This window comes from Cynocephalus volans, chromosome 11 (genome assembly GCF_027409185.1).
Source record: "Cynocephalus volans isolate mCynVol1 chromosome 11, mCynVol1.pri, whole genome shotgun sequence".
Classification (NCBI taxonomy): domain Eukaryota; kingdom Metazoa; phylum Chordata; class Mammalia; order Dermoptera; family Cynocephalidae; genus Cynocephalus; species Cynocephalus volans.
The window spans coordinates 4,499,097-4,525,294 of NC_084470.1; the positions used below are offsets into that span (position 1 = coordinate 4,499,097).

General features: G+C 36.5%; 1 protein-coding gene across 1 annotated transcript in view; it reads left to right on the forward strand.

Moving 5' to 3' along the window:
* Nucleotides 1-26,198, forward strand: part of NME8 (NME/NM23 family member 8) — a 62,553-nt gene extending 36,355 nt beyond the window's left edge. The window contains exons 11-15 of the mRNA XM_063114702.1: nt 16,457-16,601; nt 17,261-17,368; nt 19,166-19,317; nt 24,086-24,230; nt 25,961-26,198. Of these exons, the coding sequence (XP_062970772.1) occupies nt 16,457-16,601; nt 17,261-17,368; nt 19,166-19,317; nt 24,086-24,230; nt 25,961-26,198 (788 nt within the window). The remainder of the gene's footprint in view (nt 1-16,456; nt 16,602-17,260; nt 17,369-19,165; nt 19,318-24,085; nt 24,231-25,960) is intronic.

Genomic DNA, 26,198 nt, shown 5'->3' on the forward strand with positions numbered 1-26,198 from the left:
GGCAGGCCTGCTGTGAGAGGGCCCATCCAGCTGCTTTTTGCTTTAATTTTTATTATTTTTTTCTTCTACTTGCTTTAGGTTTATATTGCTCTTCTTAAAGTGGAAGCTTAGATTATTGATTTTAGATCTTGTTTTTTCTCTAATACATGCATTCCATGTTCCTTTTAGCACCACATTTGCTGCATACCACAGATTTTGATAAGTTCTGTTTTCATTTTCATTTAGTTTCATTTAGAAATCCAAAATACTTTTGGATTTCTCTTGAGAGTTTATCTTTAGCCCATATGATATTTAGAATTGCATTATTTAATTTCTAAATATTTTGGAATGTTCTAGCTATCTGTAATTGATTTCTGTTTTAATTCCTTTGTGGTCTCACAACATATGTTTTATGATTTCTATTCTTTAAAATTTGTTAAGATGTGGTTTATGGCCAAAAATGTGGTCTGTCTTGGTGAATGGTCCATGAGAGCTTGAGAAGAATATGTATTTTGCTGTTGTTGGATGAAGCACTCTGTAAATGTCACCTATATCAAATTGATTGATTACTATATCATTAGTGATTTTCTGCTTGCTGTTTCTGCCATTTACTCATAAAGGATGTTGAAGTCTCCAACTGGAATAGTGAATTTACCTATTTCTCTTGCATTTTATCAGCTTTTGCTTCATGTATTTGATGCTCTTCTGTTAGGTACATGTACATTATTGATTGTTATGTCTTGGCAAATTGACTTGTTTCTTTCTGTGAAATGTCCCTCTTTGATAATTTTTCTTATTCTGATTAATATAGCTACTCAGCTTTCTTTTGATTAGTGATAGCATGTATAAGGTTCCCTATCCCTTTACTTTTAATCTGTGTCTTTATGTTTCAAATGGATTTCTTGTAGACAACATATTATTTAGTTGTTTTATTTCACTCTGATAATCTCTTTCAAGTGGCATATTAAGACCATTAACATTTAAAGTGATTATAGATACAGTTGGAATAACATGTGCCAGGCTTGTGACTGTTTTCTACTTATTGCAATTCTTTTTGGTTTCTTTCTCTTTTTTAATCTCACTCTTTTCATGCCTTCTCTGATTTTAATTGGGCATTTTATATTATTCTATTTTCTCTACTCTCTTAGCTTTTTATTATGAACTGAATTGCCTGCCTGCCCACCCCCAGCCACAATTCATAATGTTGAAGCCCTAACCCCCAATATGACTGTATTTTGAGATAGGGCCTTTAAGGAATTAATTATGGTCAAGTGAGGTCATAAGGGTGGGTCACTAATTTGATAGAATTGTTGTCATTTTAAGAAGAAATACCAGAGCTCACTCCTCATGCATGCACACAGAGAAAAGGCCGTGTGAGGATATAGCAAAAAGGCAGCCACCTCCAGGCAAGCAAGAAAGGCCTCACCAGAAACTTACCTTGTCGGCACCTTGATCTTAGGCTTTTAGCCTCCAGAGCTGTGAGAAAATGCACCAGTCTGAGGTATTTTATTATGGCAACCCAAGCACACTAATACACATGTCAGGTACACTTTATTTTTAAAAAACTTTAGTGGTTGCCCTAGAGTTTGTAATATATATTTACAACTAATCTAAGTCCACTTTCAGATGACACTATATTGCTTCATGCATAATGCATATATAACAGAGAATTTCCAATTTTTCCATCCTGTCCCTTATAACATTGTATTAATTCATTTCATGTATTCATAAGTCATAATTACCTAATACATTGATGCTATTATTACCTTGAACAAGCAGTTATCTATTAGATAAAGAGTAAGAAAAATAAAATATATGATTGTACCTTTATTTTTTCTTTCTCTGATACTCTTCTTCTCTTTTTGTACAACTGAGTTTCTAACATATATTATTTTTTTCTCCCTAAAGAATTTCTTTTAATGTTTCTTGTAAGTCAGGTCTACAAGTGACAAATTCTCTTAGTTTTTGCTTGTCTGAGAAAGTCTCTGTTTATCCTTTAATTTTGATGGATAATTTCTCTGGGTACAGAACTCCAGTTTGGTGGGGTTTTGTTTCAAATACCTTAAATATTTCACTCCACTTTCTTCTTACCTGTATGGTTTCTGATGTGAAGTCCAATGTAATTCTTATCCTATTCTACAGAAAAGTTTTTTGTTTTTTATGCTTCTTTCAAGATTTCTCTGTTGTGTTTGTTCTTCTGCAATTTAAACATAATATGCATAGGTTTAAATTTTTGGTATTTAGCCTGCTTGATGTTCTCTGAGCTTCCTGCATCAGTGGGTTGGTGTCTGTCATTAGTTGTGGAAAATTCTCAGCCATTACAATTTCAACTATTTCTTTGGCTTTTTTCTTTTTTCTTCTTCTGGCATTCCCATTATGTATATATTATACCTTTGTTATTGTCCCACAATTCTTGGATATTATTTTCTTTCTTTTTTTTTTTTTTTTTTTAATTCTTTTTTTCTCTTTCTATTTCAGTTTGGGGAGTTTCATGTCTATTAGTGTTTTTGTTATTTTTAGCCTTTCCTTTTGGTTTTTTTTTTTTTTTTTTTTTTTTTTTGGTTTCCCTCTTCTCTGCCTACATTACTCATTGTTATTTCATGTTGTCTACTTTCTACATTACCACCTTTAACATATTAATCATAATTATTTTAAATTCCCTACCTGCTATGTTAATTCTAAAATCTGTTTTATCAGAGTTTGGTTTAGATATTTGCTTTGTCTCCTCAAACTGTGGGTTTTCCCCTGCATTTTAGCATACTTTGAAATTTTTTTGTTGAAAACCAAGCATAATATATCAGATAACAGGAACTGAGGTAACTAAACTTTTATGTTTACTGTAGCCATAGGTTCCAGAGCCTCAGTTCCCTTTAGTTTAGTGTTCCCCCCACCCCTGGGTTGTCTTTGGGTTTCCCTAAGAACTCTTCCTTAAATAGAGTTTGTGTCTTGTAACTCTGTCAATTGAAATCCATTGTTATTATACTGGAGTCCTGTTGATGTACTGGTAAGGCGTTGTGGAGGAGAAGCATTCTGTAATCTTATGATTAAATCCAAGCTTTCAGTCAGTCTGAATCCCTGGACCATGAAATCCAGAGCATTTCTTAGCCTTTTTATTTTTTCCCTATGTGAGACAGGAAGGCTAGAGGGATTGCGGTTGTCTGATTGCCCTTTCCCCAGATCAGATAAGGCTCTGGTAAAGTACTTCTCTGTAGAAACTTTTATGAGAACTCTTGGGCTGTATTCAAAATGATTAAATTTCCTCTGGGCATTATTTTTAAACGTTTACTTTTTCTTTCCCTCTGCTCAAAAATGAGGGGATTATTCTTTGATCTTCCTGATGACAACCCAGTGGGTCTCCTAGAGGTAAAACCCATGAAACAATCATTTTTCAATTTCCCTCTCCCTCCAGCCCCTGGCAACCTCTTATCTACTTTCTGTCTCTATAAATTTACCTGTTTAAGGTATTTCATACAGGTGAAGTCATACAATATTTGTCCTTTTGTGTCTGGCTTATTTTACCTAGCATGATGTTTTAAACTGTGTTGCAATATGTATCAATACTTTACTCTTTTTTATTGTGAAACTGAGATAAGAACAGTACCTACTTCATTGAGTTGTGAGACTTAAAGGTGATAACACATTTAAAGTTCTGGAAACGAAGTAAATGCCTAATAAGTGTTAGCTATTATTATTGTGTATAGGTGTATGAAGGTCCTTCAAAAAGTTTATGGAAAGGTTTATATTATACACAGTAACAATAGCTAACTGTTTATTAATACAGTTTAATTCTTGAATTCTGCAAACAGTTAATTTCACATGACTGGACATGTCTCCACCCCGACTCAGGAATACTTGAAATATGCAAGAGACGTGTTCTGGCTAATCCATTTCCTAGCATTCATGTTCTCTAGAAAAGAACATCCCATTAATGGGAAATGACAAGCATTAAATACACAGATGATATAAAAAAATTGGAGCCACGAATCTTCAGCCTGAGTCGGCGGATGACTGCTGCCTCTTTCATGTTAGACAAAGAGGCTAGAAGCGCTTGGGTCTGGTTTATGGCTGGCGTCTCCTGGATGCTGCCTACAACACCCAGAGGCCTCAGATTAGGACGTCACCTCCAAGCAAATCTGTCATCTAAGCCATATCTTAGCTCAAAGCTTGGAATTCTGGGTAAATTTGAAATCGAGCACTCATAACCTCTCCTTTGTAGTAGAAGAAAAAGAGGTGAAAAACATAGTTATTTTTCATTGCTTTTATTTCCTCTGGGACTGCTGCATTCCCTTCTCCCCATTTTGCATCTGGCTTGTCATAATCATTTCCATTACCTGTTAAAGTCTCTCCTTACAGTCCATGAGCATAGAATGTATTCTTTTTTAAAAAACATCCATTCTGACAATCTGTCTTTTAACTGCTATGTTTATACCACTTACATTAAATGCCATTAACTGATACAGTTTGGAACTGTTTTCTCTGTTTCCTCTTTCCTACCTTCTCTTGGAATCTAAATACTTCTTCAGTGTCCCATTTTAATTTATCTATTGACTTTTTAACTATATATATTTTGTTTATTTCTTTTAGTGGTTGCTCTATGGATTACAATGTATCTACCTAACTTTAAAAGTACATACAGCTACAAGTTTATCACTAAAGTGAGATGTAGTAACTTAAAACCATATAAATCCTTCTACTCTTTCCCCGATCTGTTGTAGTTGTCATGTGTATTACCCCTACATATATTGAATACTCCACCAGACTATATTGTAATTTTTTGCTTTTTAGCAGTGATGAATATTTTATAGAACTTAAGAGGAGAAAACTTTTTTTATTATATTTACCCTGAAAATTACTGTCATCCTTTCTTTCTTCCTGAAATTCCACATTTCCTCCAATATTTATCTCCTACCTAAAGAATTTTAGCATTTCTTTAAGAGCATGTCTATTGGCAAGTTTTATTTCATAAAAGAATATCTTTACTTTGCCTTCATTCCTAGAAGATATTTTTACTGATATAGAATTCTGGGGAAGCTGGCCAGTTAGGTCAGTTGGTCAGAGCGTGGTACTGATACAACACCAAGGTCCAAGGTTTGATCCCTGTACTGGCTCACCACCCCCCACCCCACTACCCCCAAAAGTTCTGAGTTGACAGTTCTTTGGTATTAGGACTTTAAAAAGTGTTGTGCCACTGCCTTCTGCCCTCACTGCTTCCTAATGAGGAATCCACAGTCATTAGGAGCATAGTTTCCTTATAAGTAATATGTATGCCTTCTTTTTTTTTTTTTTTTTTTTTTTTTTTTTTGGTCTGACTGCTTTCAAGATTTTTTTCTCTATTTTTGATTTTTAGCAGTTGTATTACAATGTATCTGAGCATACTTTTCTTTAGCTTATCTTTGAGTTTGGGCTTCTATTTTTCTGCTGAGAACTTTTATCTTTTCAATCATTTCAAGAGTGTTTACCCTTACTTCATGAAACATAGTTGTAAAAGCTGCTTTAAATTCTTTATCTGAAAATTCCTATAGGTAAGGAAGGGATTGCTGTCTATCAATTGTATTTTCACTTTATAGTTGCTAATATTTGCTTAGGTTTTTATAGGTTGTATAATTTTGGATTGTATCCTGGTTGCTGGTTATTTTGGATATTATGTTACGGAACACTGAATCTCTTTAAAATCTCCTGGAGAACATTGATTTGTTTGTTTGTTTTATAAGTAAGTTAGCCAGGTTGGGTTCAGACCACAGGTCCCAACCCACTACTGTGGGCCATTTCCAATGTTAGCTCTATTTTCAAAGCTTTTGCAATGCTATTCTGGACTGCCTTATTTGTACACAACACAGGGACCAAATCCCCTGGGTAGTGGTCTACACTGTTGTTCAGTTCTCAAGCTTTTGTTGCATTTCCTTATATTAGCATAGCACATGCACACCTCAGGGGTGAGACTATTATGTCAAAACAGATTTCAGGAATTACTTTGTCTAGCCCCCATCCTCTCTGGGTCTGTCTCATGGACTCATTTCCTTTGTTTTCTGGCTGTAAATCTATTAATCTAGTTTTCTGCCAGAAGAGAAAGCTTCTCATGTATCTGTCCATGCCCTCTGCACAGTTCCAGTATTTGATCTGCCTTTAGTATAAGCTGAGAGATATGGGGGGTGGGGGGTTATCCCAGAAAATTCATCTCAATATTGAATTTTCTTTGGGTTTTCATTTACCTTTCTAATATACCTGCAATTATTTATTTTTCAGTTTCTTCACTCATTGTATATATTCTGTGCAGGGATTTTAGTTTTAATTAGTCGGAGCATGCTTACTCTATCTTAGCTGGACTTCCTACAAATTCTTTTTTGAAAAGATAAAGATTACTATTTTTTTTTTCTGATTAGAAAAATAGTAAATTCTCATTATATACAATTTTCATCCACCTCCCAGAACTAACTCTTCAGTAACATTTTTCTGTATTTTAAACCAGTGATTTATTATGTATAATTATAAACTAATACTTTAAATAACATCTTTATGCAATTTTGCATCCTGCTTTAGCAACTTCATAAAATTAAAAACATATTTTCTGTGTTGTTAAAAAGTCTTTACAGACTCCGTTTGAAAAATCATTTAAATGACCTTTTAATAATAATAGTAAAAGTCATTATTAAATAACATTTGGAAAACAGATAAATTTAACAGAAATGAGTTTCCATAATACCTTATTAATATTTTGGTCTGTTTCCTTCTAGACTTTACACATATATGTGTACATACACACAGAGTTTAGTATACTGCCTTTTTCAGCTTAACATTATATCTTGAGCATTTATTTATGTATCTAAATATTCTTTAAAAACAAGATATTAATGTTCATATATTACAAAATTGTATGTATTTTAAGTTCTTACATAACCATTTCATTATTGTTAGCCATTTAAGTTGTCTTCAAATTTTTACTTTTAGAATTAATGCTCTAATGACTATCTGTCAATGGCTTTCACTCTATTTCTAATCTACTGGAAATAAAATTATTGTGTGAAAAAATGTGACCATTTATAGAGACTTTTATATATACTGTCACATTGCTTTCTGAAAGTGTGATACTGATTTGTTCCCTATCACCCCAAATATTGAGAGTTCCTGTCTTTTCACAACCTTGTTAGTATTAGGTAATTTACCTTCATGGTCATTATCAGTTTAATTAGAAAATGGAATTGCCTTGTTTAAATATGTGTGTCTTGATTAAAAATGAGGTTAGACATCTTTCTATGCAACTTAAAATGATTTTTATCTCAGTTTGCTGATAATGTCCTATTAATCAGGAGCTAGTGTGTTTCTCATTGTTTTGAACAATTCTGTCATTTTAGTATGTTTAATGTTTGACCTTAATTTTCATTTTCATTTAAATTTTATTTACTTGAGCCTATCAGTCTACTTGAGACTTTTCTAATTCTTTTTTCTAATGATTTTTTATAACATCTTTCTTGAGATATAATTTACATACCACACAATCCACTCATGTAAAGTTCTAATTCTTTTACGCTTATAAAGTCTTTGCTCATTTATTTAATTAAAATTTTTTATTGAGCACTTACCAGTTGGCCAATAATACTGTCCTAGGTATTGAAAATATAATGTCAAGAAAGAGTTACTGCAGATGCTGAGATTAGTGTCATGGTAGATGACTGTTCTCCCCACCCCACTCCTCACCCCCCATAGCCTGCAATCTGGGCAAATGGAAGATTGTACTCTTCAGTCCTTTGCACTTGAATGGTGCCATGTGATTAGTTTTGCCAATGAATTGTAAGGGGAAGCAGTGTGTGTCACTTCTTGGCTAAGGCAATAAAAAGCCCATGTTACAATTAATATTCCATTTCTCTTCCCTTGTCCCCTGTTATGGTGACCAAGGAGGATTTGCCTTCCAGCTGATGCAAGTGCTGATGGTAGAATCTCAGTTTGATGAAAGACTGTGAAGAGCAGATCCACCCCTGCAGTTTTACTATGAACATGGAATACATACAGGCAACGAGAATGTCTCTGCTGGGCTAAGCTGCTAGGATTTTAGGTTTAATTTGCTAAACAGCATAACCTATATTTTGATTAATAACAATGGTCTGTTGCACAATACGCCATATAAGTAGGTAGTTACAGTAAAGTTTGGAAAGTGCTATGATAAGACATGGCCATGGCACTGGGTGAGCACTTCGTTGGGTCGTGTAGCCCATATTCAACTGGAAGGATAAGGATGGGATGGCTTAGCCAAGCAAAGGGAAAGCTACATAAAGCTTCTTGGAGGAAGCATGGCTTAGGCCGAGACTGAAAAGCTCAGTTTGAGCTAGCCAAGAAGAGAGGATCTTAACAGTTTCAGAGGTGTGCTTGCTGTAGAAGTTAGACTACAAACTGAGGTGAGAGATTAAAGGAAACATAATCAGAGCTATCCATAATTAAATAAGTGATATTTGACCTATTTTATTTATTTTATTTGAGATTGGAAAAATCTGATCATATATAAATGCTTGTGGGAAGGAACCAACCAGTAGAGAAGGAACAGTTAAAGATACACAAAAGAAAGAGAACAGGACAAGATCATTGAGAGCCAGAAGGACATGATTTCTGTAGCAAAGGTATGGGATTGGCCTTAGAGACAAGAGATTTCCCTTCCATACAGCAAGAGGAAAAGAGAACCAGATAGATGCAGGTCCAATTTATGTGTCTGGTGGGAGGAAGTTGAGGGAGTTTCTAATCTGTTGATTCCTGGTTTCTATGTAAAGTAAAAAGCAATATTATTGTCTGAGAGAAGGCAAGCAACCCTGTTGTGTACGTGATCTACCAAAGGCCAGGCCCTTTTCTTGTTCCATGAGTGACATCTCTGCCCGCTTTTCCACGTACCTCACACCTGCAAAGGCCACTTATTTTCTTGCAACATCACTTTTTCCTTCAAGACTGGATTTTCCTATTAGCACAGAGACATGCTCTACATATTAATAAACATAATTTAATAAAATAAAAACAAAACCAGAAAAACTTCTTTGGATGCCAATATTCCCTCAGCTGATATCCTGATGTTATGCTTCCCTAAAATAGGCAACTTTTCAAGGGCTGGTCTATACTCACTGAATTGACTTTTTAACTCTTATCCTCTCCCTTTTGCCAGAACTATTCTGGTCAAGTGCACCAGTGACCTCCAGATTGCCAGATCCAAGTTTCAAATGATCAGTCCTCCTTTCTGAGCTCTCAACAGTATTTGGCACATTTTCTGTGTCCAAATTGGTCTTGTTGGTTTGGGTAGCCACTGACATCCTGACTCCCGCTCCCGGGCAGCAAACACATCCTTTCCTTTTTTCTAAGCAAAGTATACCCACTCTAACCAAGTTCCAAAGGTCTCACCTTCTACTCTTAAAAGTTTGTTGAAATACTTTTTCCCAAACAAATACTGTTTTCTCATATGAAGAATTTTGATAGTAGCTGTTAATAGCATATTGCTACTGTGATATGCAAATGTTACTGTTTGAGAATGACAATGAAGATATTAAAGTGAGGAAAAGCAAAATGTGCGACTAATTGTTAGACATCACTCCCTACTGATCCACAGCTTGACTTCCAGACTCAACTTTGGTCATTTCAGGTTTACCTGTGTTTGCCTTTTGGTAGCAAGTGGTCATCCATCACCTTTTTTTCAATAAATATTTAGCTATTATTGACATTTTATTGTTCTGGATCATTCCAGGAAATTCTAGAGCAAAGTCTATGTGGATTACGTAACTTAGGTAAAATTGACAGCTTCATTTATTCTCATTTACTTTCAAGAAATATAATGTACCTTTATTCAGTTCATCTATTATATCTTTTACTTCAGTATAACAGTTTTCTTTACATAGTTTATAGCATTATGTTTAATTAAATGTAGGAATAAATGTAAAGTGCCCTACTCCAAAGTATGCACTCAGTAAATGTCAGTTGTTTATAGCTGCTGTTTTAGTGCCCAGATATTTCTTTTTAGGGTTATTCTTAGTTTTGCTGTTGTTGCTGTTAATGGTGAATGTCATCGTTTCCACCTGTTTTTTTTTTTCCTGTACAAGAAAGACCATGGCTTCTGTTTATTTCTTACTGGCCACCTTACTGAATTAATGTTGATTCTAAATTGTTTTACCTTTTTAAAATAGACTCTTGACTTTTCCACATAGATTATGTGCAAACATTTATTTTATCCATTTTGTTCAATTTTCTTATCTTTACAGATTGTTTATTACTTTCAGAAAATGTTAAATAGCTAACAGCAGTTATGGTCACATCTTGCCTTTTTTTTTTCTCTGACAGTTATTAATATCTCAAGTGTTCTTAATTATGACATTGGCTTTTGATTTCAGGGACATTTTCTTAAATCAGCTTAAGGCAATATCTTTCTATTCTTAGATTACTATAAAAGTAAAATAAAAAGATTTTTAATGTAATCCAATGCTTTTTAAAAAATATTTAATAAGATGAACATAAAATACTCTTTCTTCTTTGACTTACTGACTTATTGATGGGACGGTCACAGATTTTCTAGTGTTCTAGTGTTGGGTTCCTAGAATAAACTTTAATAACCAACTCATGGTATACACCATGCTATTGAAGTTCATTTGGTAGGACAGGTATTTATTTTAGTTAAAATATTGTTCATTAGTCTTTTAGGTATTGTGGTAGGATTACTCTAACCTTCCTTTGTATTAAGCACTCTGGGAGAGTTTTATACATACGATGAATTATACATAACTTAAAATGTATTAATAAATGCAAGCTGATTCCTGATTTAGAGGGGACAGGCAGGCTTTTACACAACTTTTTAAATTTCTCCCATGGTTACTTATCTGTTCCAGTTTTTAAAACTTTTTAGGTCAGTTTTTGGCGATTCATGCATTTCTTGAAATTCATTCATTTCTTGGTTTTCTTTTTTTTTTTTTAATTCAATCATAATTGATTATACGTATTTTGGGGGTTCAACGTTGATGTATGCTGATAAAATCAATATTATTAGCATATATATTATTACAAATCATATTTATTCTTTATGCCCCTCATCCAATCTCTCCTCATCCCCCTCTCCCTCCACCCTCCCACCTCTGATAACCCTAGATTTCTTCTATCCTTCTGCAAGAGTAACAGTTACTTTGTTGATTTGTTACCTAGATATCTGTCCAGTGCTAAGAGAGGGGTGTTCAGGTCCCCCACTATTATCAGAGAACATATGCTTCTTCTGTCACTCTGGAATGGGCCTTGTGGAGAGAGAGGACCTTTTCTTTTCTTTGGTCTCCATTGGTGACTCTCCTTGTGTCAATGCACTCGAGTGTCTGGCAGGCTATCTGCGAGGTGGTTGTGGCATCTAGCTGCTTCTGCGGCAGCCATGGCTATGGTGGTGGCTGTGGTGGGCCACCCACACGGAAGTGGTGTTTTTGGCATGCTCCTTGCCTGGTTGCAGGAGGAGGGGTGGGTCCCTGGATCCAAGCCGCAGGACCCCATTTCTTGGCTTTCAAACGTATCAGCATTCCACCAAAAACTGTACTAACATCATGACGGGCCATTGCACCCACTTCTTACTAACAATGGGGATTATTTGGGTGCTCTCAGTTTTTGCTTGATTAGATTTGCTAGAAGCTCACTTTTAAAAAAACAACAGCATTAGGATCTCTTTCAAAAAGCACTCTGATTGTTTTTCTTTCGTAATTAATTTTGTTCTTACTTATATTAATCCCTTTACATTTATTTTGATATCTTAGGTTTCTATTTTTGTTCCTTTTGTAACTGCATCGCATTTTCATCCATTTATTATAATTTCTTTTTGCTTGGTAATGAAAACATTCCTACATTAGCTTTGACTCATAAATTTTAGTATTCAGTGTTCTACCTATACAATTTGGAAAAGGTTTGGACTTAATCTGGGAATCTTTTTTAATTAGTAGAGGATTTTAGTTCATATAGTTTTATTAGTGCAGCTGTTTTTATTATTTCTGTTTTCTATGCTTCCTTATTGTAATCTTCAGTTTCTGTATTTTGCTATAAGGAATAAGAATCTTTTGTGTTATCTTTTCTAGTGTTTTGGAAGATAAATGTCACTTTTTCAGTTCTACTTATGATTGGTTTTACTTTATTTGAAGAATATTAATACTCATATTTAATTATTTTTCAAAGTCAAGAGCGAACCATTATGTTGTAAGTTCAGTAGAGTTTTCTTCTCTCTCCATTCTCAATCCAACCACATTACCAATTTCTGTGCTCTTTGTTTCTGCTAGTGTTGTTTGAGGCTTTAATACACCAACAGTGGTTATTAAGTTATTTTTATAATACATGTTTTATCTTTTGATAAAATTTTGCGATTTAGATTTTGTTTATAATCAGGTTTACAACAGAGGTGTTTAGAATTTTCCCTGTATGAACTGGTTTTCGTGCTTCTCAGAGTCTTTAAAATGTCCATTAATTTCTCATTAGCTGGAGCACATATTTAAGCACATTTTAAAAAAAAATATGTGCCTAGTTGTTTTGTTTTCTGAGCTCTAGCATATTTGAGAATGTTTTTCGATTACTTTTATATGTGAAAGAAAATGTGTTTGGCTATACATATTTTTTATTTTTGTATAAATTCCCCACCCCAAACCTACAGACTTTGGTCCATTGACTTGTGGCCCTTTGTATTGCCGAGGAAAAACTTGCTGTCAGCCTGGTTTTTGTTTCTTTGTAGATAGCTCAGTTTTTGTTGTTGCTGATGGTGGTGTTTCATTCAGATTCTTGTAGAATTTTTTCCCCTTTCTTTTTCTTCAAAATTTTTTCAAGATCATGTAGATACAGAAGATGGAACTGACTTTTACACATTTATTTGACTGCTAACTACCGTGCTTAGCAATTTGTCTGTGATTGATGAGAAGTAAGATGAAGGTGGTCTGGGCTTTGAAGTGTGATTTTTATGGATCAGGTTAGTCCACGAAACTTCCATACAACTGTAACATGCCCTTATCTATATCTCCATATGTGTCATTGAATAGTGTTTCAGATGGCATCACTGGAATGCTGGACATGATGTTCGAAAATCCTCATTAACACTATACAAACAATAAAAACAAAATACAATATTTATTATTATGTAAAATGGAATTTTAAGTGGAACTTAGTCCTCTAGTGGTGAGGTCAAGGGAATTCAATATCATCTTGCAAATAATGGTACTCCCCAACACTTTTTAATTTAACAGTTGGATACTGTGGACCCTCTGTATACCTGGTTTATAATTCTTTTGGGTTCATCTAACAGAGAGAACAAATGAGATAAGGCTTTATGAAGGATTCTCAAGGGTGTTCAACCCATCCACTCTGCCATTAAGTCAAGTTTCTTTAGCTCTATGAAGATTTACCTTCCCTGAATACTTCCCCTCAGCTTTTATCATGAGTCATTACAAGAAGCTATCATGTGCCAATTACTTGAGAATTAGTTGTTACCTTTTAAGCTGTCTATGAGAAAACTTTTTAAAAATTTAGTAATGCAAAAAAAAAAAAAAATCCACTTCAGTGTCCTCTAGGACTGGATGTGATTTACCTTTCTGAATGTTAAGTACCATATAAATACTCTCATTTTCTTTTTCTTATGTGAGGTACTTCTGAGGAAAGTTATCCCTTAAACTGCTAACATGGATAATACTTTGCTTGCTTTACTCTTTCCTTACAGATGTTTTCTTAAATTGAAACATAATGGATTTACATATTTATGGGGTCCAGAGTTGGCTATCAGTATTTGTGTACAATATGTGACGATCAAATCAGTGTTGTTGGTCCAACTGTATTAATTCAAAAAGCCAGTCTTCTAGATTGGAGATTCTTTCTTCTGCTTGTTCTAGCCTGCTGCCTATGCTCTCAGTTGTATTTTTTATTTCTTTGAATGAATTCTTCAGTTCCAGCATTCCTGCTTGATTTATTTTATTGTTTGTATCTCTTCGTTGAATTTCTCTTACATGTCCTTGAATTTCTTTTTGACTATATTGTGATTTCTATTTTTTCATCTGTCATTTTGAGTTTCCTTAGTATTGCCATTTGGGATTCCTCTCCAGGCAATTCATCAGTTGCCTGTTGTTTGGGGTCTGGTCATGGCAAATTGTAGTCCTTTTTTGGGGGAGTCATGTTTCCCTGTTATTTCATGTTTCTCATACCTCTGTGCTGATGTCTGGGCATCTGGCAGTGTAGTCACTTCTTTTAATTCTAGGAGTAGATTTTGAAGGGAGACTCTTTCCTGTAGAAGGGTTCTGTATCAACAGTCAGGCTGGGCATTTTAAGTTTGGATCTGGGTGAGTGACTTCTTCAACTGTATTCAATCTTAAAGTTGTCTGTGGGTGTCTTTGTGGCCTAGGTGGTAGGGACCTCGGCAGCTTCCTGTTGGGGTAGGTGATCCACTGTTGGTCAGTGAGCAGGTGTATACTGTTGCAGCAGGTTCTGGCAGCTCTGTAGAGGGCTACCGGTTCAGTTGTTGAGCCTGGATCGAGGCTTTATACATGCTGCAGCATCCAGTGGCTTTCTAGATGGGTGCTGTAGGGAAGAAAAGCTGCTACCAAATCAGCTGTGGATTTGGGAGTAGGTGTACACATCTGCTCCAGGGCCTGGCAGCTCTGAAGGGGGCTGCATGATCAGCTGTTGAGCCTGATGCAAGCCTGCAAGGGTGCAGCCAAGGCCAGCAGCTCTGCAGAGGCCTGACTTGGGGTGTCAGAGCCCTTACCTGGTCTGCTGTTGGTCGGTGAGCAGGTGTATACTGTTGCAGCAGGTCCTGGCAGCTCTATAGAGGGCTACTGGGTTGGCTGTTGAGTCTGGAGCAAGCCTGCAGAGATGCTGCAGGACTCAGCAGCTTCCTAGAGCTGTGGAGGAGTGGGGAGGAGGGACCACTGCTAGGCTGGCTGTCAGTGTGGGCACCTGTGGACTCACCAGGACCAAGAGTTGTGCAGGACTGGTACATGCAAACACGGGGAATAACCGCTTACTAGCAGCTTCCCCACCCACAGCTGCTTGGCCTGACCCCAGGTCAGGGGGGAGGGTGGTAGCAGTTAACGGGGAAGGGTTGTGTGGGCTCAGATGCTGGGGTCTTGGTCTTTCTGTCTGTCCTAGGCTCCAGGCAGCCTGTGCCTTGGTCCCGCTGGCACCCACATGAACACAGTAGAATGCTGGCAGGGCCTCCCGACAAAGGGAGTCAGACTCACTGGGTCCAGGGCAGGGTGCATTCCCTCTGCGGTTTCAGCTCCCAGGCAGTGCTGTGTCTCAGTCGCTCAGGGCAGGAGGGGTTTTAATTTCCTTCGGCTTTCACTATAAGCCTGCAGCTGCACTAACTTCCAGCTACTCTCCAACTAGGTCTGGGTCCCAAAAGATTGGGGGACTCTCTTGAGGTAGTAGGAACATCTGGGGTATTTTTCAGCTTACCTTCTGTCCACCTGGTTATGGGCAGGTCCTTATGGGAGGTCAAGGCTGGATGCCCTCCTCTGCTCTCTATGGTCCTTCCCTTCTTCCACACTTCACAAGGATCTCTTCACTTTCCTGGTGCTCTGCAGCATATTTCTCCATTGTTCTGGTCAAAACATATCTGTTTGTCTGTTGCTTTGGTCTCTTTTTATGGGGAGAGGACTAGCACCAGACCTCTCTAGTCAGCTACTTTGGGAAACTCCACAGTTGTTTTCTTAGTTCTAGTTTATTGACCTTATTTCCTATCCAGTGGGAGAGAGGTAATATATCAGTCAGGATGCATTTTTTGGCCTTGATCAGGGGCGTAAAGCTGTCTGGGCTCTGAGTCAACGTTTGTGCTTGGGCTTATTTCTTTTGGTGCAGGGTGGCCTCCACAGCTCCCTCCAGCAACATCCCTCCAGTGCTCAAAAGCAGGAATCAGAAGGTGGTATAGGGCAGAGAGGGTCTGCCTGGGCGCCTCGCTCAGAAGAATCCCAAGCATATCTCCTTTATATGTCATTGACTGTGTCTGGATCATGTTGCCGTACTATCCACAAGAAAGGATGGAGATGTGGGTATTGGATTTTCAAGGCTTCTCTAGTGAGAATCAAGCAAGAGAGAAGGTGGTTGAGAAATACTTTTGGGTATCCAGTCAACTTATTTCTCCCCAAAAGACAAATAAAATAAGGACTGTTTAATATAAAAATTATTTATAGATTTATATACTTGCATTGGTTGGCTATTAAGTTATTATCGGCACACACACACATGTACATCCAGAGAAAGTATTTACTAGGATACTTCTGTGTGTGTGTGTGTGTGTGTGTGTTTGATCCCTGTGTGACAAAAAAAAAAAATGGGAATAACATTATAATTTGATATGATAAAAAGTATTATTCACCTTAAATGAAATGAAAACCTAACGAGCTATTTTTGCAAACTTTTAAATTTCATATGAGAATGAAATGCACTATATACCCTTATGATAATATATTATGTATTGTGTATGTAATCAGTAACTTACCAGTTTAAAACTTAGGTAACTGTTTTTATTTAGATGAAGTTTTGAATATTATTGAAAATGAAGGCTTTAAAATACTGATGCAAAGACAAGTAGTATTATCAGAAGAAGAAGCAACAACACTGTGTAAGGAATATGAAAATGAAGACTATTTTGGGAAACTTATAGAAAACATGACCAGGTAGAGTTCAGCTTTAGAAAGTGGTCTGGTTTATTTTTGAGTCGTTTAAAATTTCTCTTAACTCTGCTTTCTGTTCAAGTTGCCAAACCTCTCAATTCTGTAAATAGGTTCTTAGTCTATTTCTTACATAAGTCCCGCTCCTATCACTGCTCAAGTCTTCCTGAAATGTCACTGGAGCAATGGGAAGGTGCCAGGGGGAGTTGCTGGAGTCCAGCTGGGTTGAATGCCAGAAATCCAGGGTGTGCCACATAATCCAACTGAAGCAGACGACAGACCGATTCTCAAGGCCTTTGTAATCCTGCAGATCACTAGTTCTAAGAGAAGAATGACATACTAGAAATCGGTCTGGTTTCTAGAAAAATAACTGAAATAGCAACTGAGGCAGAAATCCAGACAGCACGGGAACAGCGAAGGAACCACCTGCAAGGACCCAGACCCTCCTTTCCCCCTTCTTTCTCTGCTTCCACCCTTTACACATGTGCTCTTGAAAGTATACCAACAGAAATTAACTTCAGAATGCTGTAAAGGGATGATTTTGACATGTTTTTAGTCTATTTAATCAGCATGCATGTGTATTGCCTATATATAATTAGCTGCTGAACCATACTTTCATCATTTTTTATTAGAAATTTTTTACTAATTTTTCTCCTCTCTAACAGAGGTCCATCTCTCGCCCTTGTTTTATTGAGAGGCAATGGTTTGCAACACTGGAAACAGTTACTGGGTCCAAGAACTGTTGCAGAAGCTAATGAACATTTCCCACAGAGGTAGGATTTGTATCATGAGTCCCTAACTTTTTTCATGGGATCCATCTTAATTTCTTTTTAGGTGCAGGGCACAGGAACCGCAGTTCTAGTCCAAGGGTGCTTCTCTAGAAAGCTACTTTCCTGGGGAAGGAGTGGATTGCTTATGAGGGGAGGTCCAGCCCAATGCCCACCTGAAGATAGCCAGAGTTTTGCAAGAGAAGGTTGTGGGATGCTTGGTTTGGGGGTGGGTGCTAAGAAGTGGGTATCCAGCCCACAAGCCATCTCTTGGGAGAAATATCCACCCCATCCACAATTTAGAAGAAATTCCTTTGAGAAGGGCCATGGCAGCAGCTGCAGGGTCTTTAGTTGATCACAAGAGTTTCAAGACAATGATGACTCACTAAATTTGCAATTTGGTGGGAACACTTACTGAATTAGTTCACTGATGAGTCCCAGAAATCAGCTAAACTTTGTAATTAGCCCAACAACTGGCATATTACCTGGCACATGGTGGTACTCTTTCAATATTTTTTTTTATATCTTAGCTGTTGGGCTTGGTATCATCTGGAGGATGGAATAGTATCTCATGCATCTCCATACTTAGCATGTAGCTGATGTAAACAAATTGAATTTCAATTTACTTGAATTCTTGGTGCTGATTTCAGGGTAGGTTTCAATTCAGGGGAAGAGATATTCTCCCTTCAAGTGTGCAAGAACATGGACATTCTCTAAGGCACAGCAAACTTGACACGCAGGTTGACACAATAAATAACAGTGCTTATGAAGCATCAGTGACATGAAATTTCAAGTGCTTTCTTTTGGGTAGAATATACTTGAATCTGACTGGTTATGATCACGTTTTCCCCTAAGTTAGCCCTACTCACTTATGTCTTTGCTCATGTGCCAGACAAGTATGACAGTTCCCCCTCAGGCAAGATGCCCAGTGGATGCCTGAAACTGCTGATAGTGCCAAACAGTAAATATACTATGTTTTTTCATATAAGTATATACCTATGATGAAGTTTAATTCATAAATTAGTCACTTTAAGATATTAAAAGTAACCAATAATAAAATAGAACAATTATAACTATTGTCAGCATCACTACTCTTGCACTTGGGGGCCATTATTAAGTAAAATAAGGGTCACTTGCACACAAGCACTGTGATACTGAGACAGTCAACATGATAACCGAAAAGGCAACTAAGTGACTAAGGTGTGTATACAGCTCCTCTGTTTTGCTGTGCGTGCTCACCTGGAGGGTTCCACTACAGTGTCTCCTGGACTCAAGATTTATAATTTGGCGTCTTTGAAGTAGAGTCAAATGCCATCTAATGTTTGATCATATTTAAAGGTGAAAGCAGGGGAAGAAGTATTTATTGAGATTTCAATATGCAACATATATTTCAAATACATCATCTGATTGCATCTTCAAAATCAACTTCAAAGATGGGTTTTATCATTATGTTTATGTTTGAGACAGCTAAAGCACAGAGAAGTTAAGTAACTGCTGGATATCACACAGCCAGCATGTAGCGCAACAAGGATTCTACTGTCTAAGCTTTCTCACTGCACAGGGCAGCCATTCGTTTTTTCACAGGTGTCTGTCAGTACCCATTACCGTGATGATTTGATCCCAATGAATATCACCTCCTTGAAAGGAAGTAGTGTGCCCCAGGCCAGTCTGTAATTACTTCCTTTTGCACAATGCCTAGATGTGGAAAGAGTGGCCTGATAACTTTTGAACAACTTATGTAAATAGTGTTACATTATGATGCTATGTTATAACAGCTTTTGAACCTGCCTTTTTTTTTCAAAGTTTATGTGCACAGTTTGCAATGGAAAGCTTGCCTGTCAACCAGTTGTACGGAAGCGATTCATCGGAAACCGCTGAAAGGGAAATACAGCATTTCTTTCCTCCTCAGAACACTTTAGCAGTGATTAAACCTCATGTAACACGTGAGCAAAGAGGTAGATATTTAAACATAAAAGCAAATCTATACATTTTTGTCCAAATTTTGTGAAAGTTTTCAAAATTCATAAATGGAAGGACAGACAACAGAAAAGAAATAGAAATTTCAAAACCGGAAAAGTTGAGAGAATAATGAATCCTTCCATCCCTACCCAACAATTAACTTTGTCGTTTGCGATCTTAATCTCTCTCTGTACCTCCTCATCCTTTTCTCTGTCTCTCTTGTCATCAAAAATGGCATTGAATGTTGCTGAAGTTATTTCCAGAGTTGATGGAGATGATGGGTTTTTTCTCCATTGATAATATTAATATGGAAAATTATGTTAATGAACTTTCTAACATTCAACCATCCTTTCATGCCTGTATAAACTCCATGTAGTCATGATGTATTTTTTAATATGCTTTTGAATTCTATTTGTTTATATTTAATTTGAGATTTTTTGCATTGAAACTTTTTATTGAAATGTATTGATTAAACATATTGGTGGGGTACAGAGTTGAATTTAAATTTCAATATATGTATACAAAGCGTGATGATCAAATTGGAATAATTAGCACATTCATCATTACCAAACTTAATCATTTCTTTGTGAAGAGGACATTTGATTTCCTCTCTTCTAGCCATTTGATAAGTGCATTGAAACTTAAAAGTGAGATTGATCTGTACTTTTCATTTTTGGTGAAGGTTTTATCAGGTTTAGATGACAATGGCATACTCATTAAATATGTGACCATCTTCTTTTCCAGTGCTCTAAAAGAATTTTAGCAGCACGGGAGTTGGTATTTGGTTTGCTAGAATTTTTCTTTGAAAACATCTGAGCCCATTGCTTTGTTGTGAGATAATGTTCTGGCCACTTTCTCTGTTTCTTCTATGGTAATTGATCTATTTAAACCATCTCTCCAAGAGTTAATTTTGTTAAATTATATTTTCCTAGGAAATGATCCATTCCATCTACATAGTTTGCAAAGTAATCTCTTATAATTATTACATTTCCTCTGTTTCTGTGGTTATTTCTACTTTGCCATTTCTTATTTTGTTTTCTTTCAAACAAGAATTTGATTTATGAGTTCTATTGTTTTTCTCTTTTCTAAGAAATTATTTTTGGTTTTATCTTTATTATTTTCTTTCTTCTACTTTCTAGTAGTTTTCTGATGGTGTTGTTCTAGCTTTTTGAGTTGGATATTTAATTCATTTATTTTCATTCTTTTGTTTTTATCGATATAAAATTTTAAGGTTATACATTTTCCTCTGATTACGGCTTTAAGTGTAGCCCATAGATTCTAATGCATAGCATTTTCGTTATCATTATTTTTTAGATGTTTTCCAATTTTGGTTTGTTTTTCCCTTGGGACTTTGAGTTATTCAGTAAATAAATTTATTTTCAATGAAGTTTTTTTAAAAACGTGTCCTGGTGGAAGAGAAATTTTATTTTGTTATTACTATCTTTAGTGTGTTGTGGTTAGGGAATGTTGTTTGCATTATTTCTTTATTGAAATTATATTTTTTTGTTCAACTGTCATATGATAAATTTTTGTGAAGATTCTGTGTGTGTGAGAAAATAGAGTGTTCTCTAATATCGTGGTGTGAAGTTTGAATATAAGACTTACCTTGCTGTTTGCTGGGTTCATATCTTCTTTATTTTTTGCCATCTTGCTACGACTTTGTCTCCTGGTGATGCGGTAGCCACCTATTTTTAGTATGTTGCTCACTGTTCTGCAGTTTCTGATTTATAATGATGGCTGTTGTGTTCATAACTATTTACGGTGAATTTTGGCATTTAGCGTTATACAGGTTCTTCTTTGTCCCACTTAATGCTTTGGAACCTCAACTCTGCTTTGTTTGACATCAAGACCACACACTCTTCTTTCTTTTTACTTGCATTTGCCTGGTACATTTTTGTCTATTTATTTTTAGACTTTTTGAATCACGTTGTTGAGGTGTATCTCTTATATACAGAATAAGGTTGGATTTTTGTTTATGAATCGCTTTGAAAATACTTTAATAGGCGAGATAAACTTATTTATGTTTTTGTGAAATGACATGCCTTCCTTAAACTCTGTCATTACTTTAAGTTATGCTTACTTCATGTGTTATTTTTCATGTCCTGTCGTTTTGCACTGTGGGTCTTTTCCAGTTTCTTTTGTGTTTGAGAAGTTTGTTTGTTCCAGCAGTTACTTTCATAGAAACACCTGAGTCCTCTTTCCTTACTTGAGCTTCTATTTGTTTTTTCTGCTTTAAATGATGTTCAATGACCTTTGTGACAATTAGTGGACTTAATCTACTTTTTTTCCCCTCTCCCTGTTCTCCCATCTTTTAAAGTTGTGTTAAACATACTTTGTTAGAAAATACATTATTTATATATTTGCTAGTTATAACATTCTAGGCTCACATTTTTTCCTTGAGTTACTTGACTTCTGTTCTTGCTTTGTGTATTGCCCTTAAGAGATCTGATGCCATCCTGATTTTCCTTCCTTTTTAAATGAAATGGTGTTTTGCCAGAAGAACAGGGAATTTTTTCTTATCTCTCTAGTAGTTTTACTAAAATATTTCTGAGATTTGACTATTCTTGGTTTATTTTTCTAGTTCCATGTTAGCCCCTTTCAATGTCTGGATTAATGTCTTCGTTTATTCCAAGATGGTTTTTTTTGGCTTATAACTTCAAATATTAGTTCTGTTCCATTGTTCTGATTTTCTCCTTTACTGGACTTCACTGGATATAAGAGAGGATTCTCTCACAGTTTCTGAGGGTTTGGATTGACTTAATTTGTAGTTCAAAATATTCTCTTCGTCTGGTATGATAAAGTCAAATTTCTTAAATAAATATAAAGTATTTAATTTTATATATACACATATGTGTACATAGACACACATACGAATACACACACAATTTGCCTAACTTCTATATCCATCACTTTCCATATTATAGTCTTGTTATTTGTTTTTCCTGCCTTTGGCTATTTTTTTTTCCTGTTCTCTATCTCCTCAGGATATGTTAAGTCATATCCTCTATTAAGAACTTTTAGTCTTTATTCCTGTTTATTTATTTTATCTTTTTCTTTAATTTATCTCTTGAGAGCAGTCAGCTTTTATTTCACATCTACTTATTGCTTGGCTGTTTCTGCTTTTGAGTTTGATGTTCTGATTTATGGTGTTTTTTATGTCCCAACTGCTTAATTCATGTTAGAGTGTGTGTTGCAGTTTTCTTTGGACTTGTCAGCCTTCTGCTTTCTTTCTTTCTTTCCTTCTTTCCTACTTATTTTCTTTGATGGAGGAAGAAAAGTTTTTTTAACCAGCAAAATAATTTTAATTTTAATTTTATCTTCTATGGCAGTTCGGTAAAGATTTGTGAGGGTTTGGGTTGTCTGGCTCAATTTCTCAGTTCAGAATGTTCTCTTGGTTCTGTGATAGGTAAGGACCTGGTAGAGGGGAATCCATCTAATTCTGCAATGCTGTTCATCTAGGACATTAACCTCAGCCACTTGCTTCCTTTCTGTCCATTCCCATGTACTGCAAGTGACTTTTCTTTTCCAAGATGCCTCCTTTTTGAGACGTAGTGCCTTCTAAGGACTGTGTCTGCCTTCAAACACTGTGTCTGCAGTCTACTTGCAATGTCACATGTACCCATCCCCATGCTAATTTATCCTTCATGGTGAAAAGGAAATTACCTTTCCAGAATACAAATCTGAATATGTTCCTGCTTAGTTAGAATGCTTTAAATGTTCCTTGTTGTCCAGATTTCTTTACAAGGCATAGCTGTTCCTAATCCTTCCTCTAACTACTTAACCAACTTCAGCTTCAGTAGGTTTTCACTCTGTCACGTTCTTTCTCCCCCTGAACTTGGTGTATGTTGCTCACGCTGAGGGCACTGTCTTTTTCTATTTGTCTGCTTGGTGATCACACTTTATTTCCTCCATTGTTAACACAAAGGCAGCATCTCTGAGAACTCATCCCTGACCTCCCCAGAGACAGTTCATAGTTTTCTTGCCTGTGGTTCCAGGAACGTCCTACAATACTCTTTGTAATAATGATCACCTTCTCATGATGCATTCAGAGGCCTGGCTCTCTGATCAGACAATTAATATCTGTTCACACACATTTGTATCTGCACTGCCTGTCTCAGGGAAGATCCTGGCTGTCTCCCTTTCAGCAGAAGTCCAGCCTTCTTCAGGCTTTCTGTGGCTTATGATCACGCTTGCCTTCAGCACCTACCCCAGGACCTCTAAGTCTTTTGATCTGGAGCTAACAGGCTGCTTTACCAGAAAGTTCTGTCTCTCACCTGGTTCAACTTTGTCTCCAGAATGTAGTCCTTACAATGTAGGCTGTTGGCAAGATTTCGATGAGATTTATTTTATTTAATTCCCTCGGTGGCACTCTGCTTCCTGAAGGAGAAGAGTTCAGGTTGGATTTCCCTTTCAATTCATACCTAGCAAGAAATTCGTAAGCATTTGTAGTATGGAGGTGAAAACATGTCTTTATTCTTAGCATGAGAGCCCATCCCTTTTCCTCCCCCTTTTGTAGTCCACCAGGTGTTTCAGGTGGTTTCTGGAAAGGTGGATCTCAGAGACTGAACATCTATATTAACATATTAAAGTTTTTCTGAATGTCAGTTTGGTGCTCTTTAAGTTTAATTTAGTTTAGCATAGTTTTGGATTTTTAAAACACAGTATGCAAGTAAAACTATCATTTTCCTTAGTTATTGCAATCTACTTGAATATAAAGCAAAAGTGGAGCAATCTGCAAGATTACCAAATATCTGTTTTCCCTAGAGGAGATCCTAAGGAGTATTAAGGAGAATGGATTTGATCTGACACAGGTGAAGGAAATGCTCCTAACTCGAGAGCGAGCAGATAAAGTTTACTCAAAAATAACAGGAAAAGACTTTTATAAAGATGTATTGGAAATGCTATCTGAGTAAGTTTCTGATATATATATATATATACTTCTTTGCATCATAAAAGTAGTAAATGTTCACTATAGAAACTTTGAAGATACAGAAATTAATTGAAACAATGTCTAATCTCATTCATGAAAAGACATCCTATTAACTCTCAGGGTTCATTTTTCTTTCTATTTCCTTCCTTCCCTTTCTACCTTCTTCTCCGTCTTCCTCTTCCTTCCTTCCTCTTTTCTTTAGGTCTTCACGTTAGATATAGAGGCTGTGGTTTAAATTCCTGCTTTGCTAACATGCTTAATCTGTGCCTGAGTTTTCTTATCTGTAAAATGGGGATAATAATTTTACTTCCCCACAGGCTAAGTAATTGACACATTGTCAGCACTAGGAACAGTGTGTGGCACATATTAAGCACTTGACAAACGTTAGCTGTCATTATTCACATCTCTTTTACATGTGTAGATACTTTGTCAAATTTCTTATGGATACACAATATATGAATATTACGATACTAAATACGCTGTTTTAAAACTTCCTCCTTCCACATTACGGATCTGTTCCTGGCAACACATTCCTTTACAATCACTGCATAGGAATTAAAGGCTAATATTTACTGAGTGTTTACTTAATGCCAGGCCTGTGCTGAGCTATATACACTTTATCTCATTTAGCTCTTATGACAACTCTAGGAAGTAGTTTTTACTAAAATTTCTACTTTGGCTATGAGGGAACAGAGGACCAGTGCTGGAATTCGTTCACAGTCACACAGCTAGTGCATGGCTGGGCCTTGAGCCCGAGAGTGTGTCCTCTTAATAGCCTGCTGCCTGGAGCTAGAGTTCACAGTTATTTGAACACCCTTACTAATTTACTTTGAGTTAAAATTTATTGCATATATATATATATATATATATATATATATATATATATATATGCAAAAACTATACATAATTGCAAATATATGCAAGAGAGAAAGAGAGAGGCCTCTTTAAATGCACATCTTTCTTTTTTAGTCCCTCACCATTTGTCAGTGAGTTTAGAAAAGTTGAATGTATAGAGTCCAGACAAAAGACTGAATGGAATATAAATAGTGATTAGATACAAATAAATAATAAGCAGAAGCCTAGGGTCTTTGCATAACTGTACCATGATGGTTTAGAAAACACATTATCTTTCATTTCTATTGTGGGTTGCATTCCCTGGGAAGCAGACAGAGTTTCGTGTTCTGGCTGTTGATTAAGGGCACTGTGTGTAAGGAGGGTAAGGAAACAGGACGGGGAAGAAGGGGATGTCACGATGCAGTGCAGGCTGGACCAGAGCTAGATTGGCCCATGAGAGCTGTCCTGTGTTGGCTGAAGTGAACAGGCTTCTACACAATCACATCAGTCATTGGAGGTGGGCCACCTGAAGTGAGGGTGGCTTGAGCAAGGCAGCTCTGTGCAGTGGAGGCAATCCCTGAAGGGGTTAGACGCTGAAGGGCAACCATGAAGCAACAAGTTCTGGGTCCACCACAATGTCTGTATTTCTGGACCCCAAAGTAGAAAAAAATAAAGACTCCACTGACAAATATTCTCTAGAATTAAACTACAACACTCAAGCACTCATCTAGCACAAAAACCAGTTAGAAGAGGAAGAAAAAGGAACACAAAGTTGCAATGCTGGGGACCAAGCTGTGGCACTCTATCTTTAGCTGTGTATGTAATCTCTACAGTTGTAAATAGCCCACATCTTCCAAAAGTATCATTATTTGCAGGGGTCCATCCTTGGTCATGGCTATGACCAAGTGGAATGCAGTTGCAGAGTGGAGACGATTGATGGGTCCAACAGACCCAGAAGAAGCACGACTACTGTCTCCAGACTCCATCCGAGCCCAGTTTGGAATAAGTACTTTGAAAAATGCTGTCCATGGGTCATCTACTGCCTATGATGCATTTGAGTGCATTGGTAGATTGTTTGAAGAGTCTGTTCCTCAGAATCCTGAGAAAAACTAA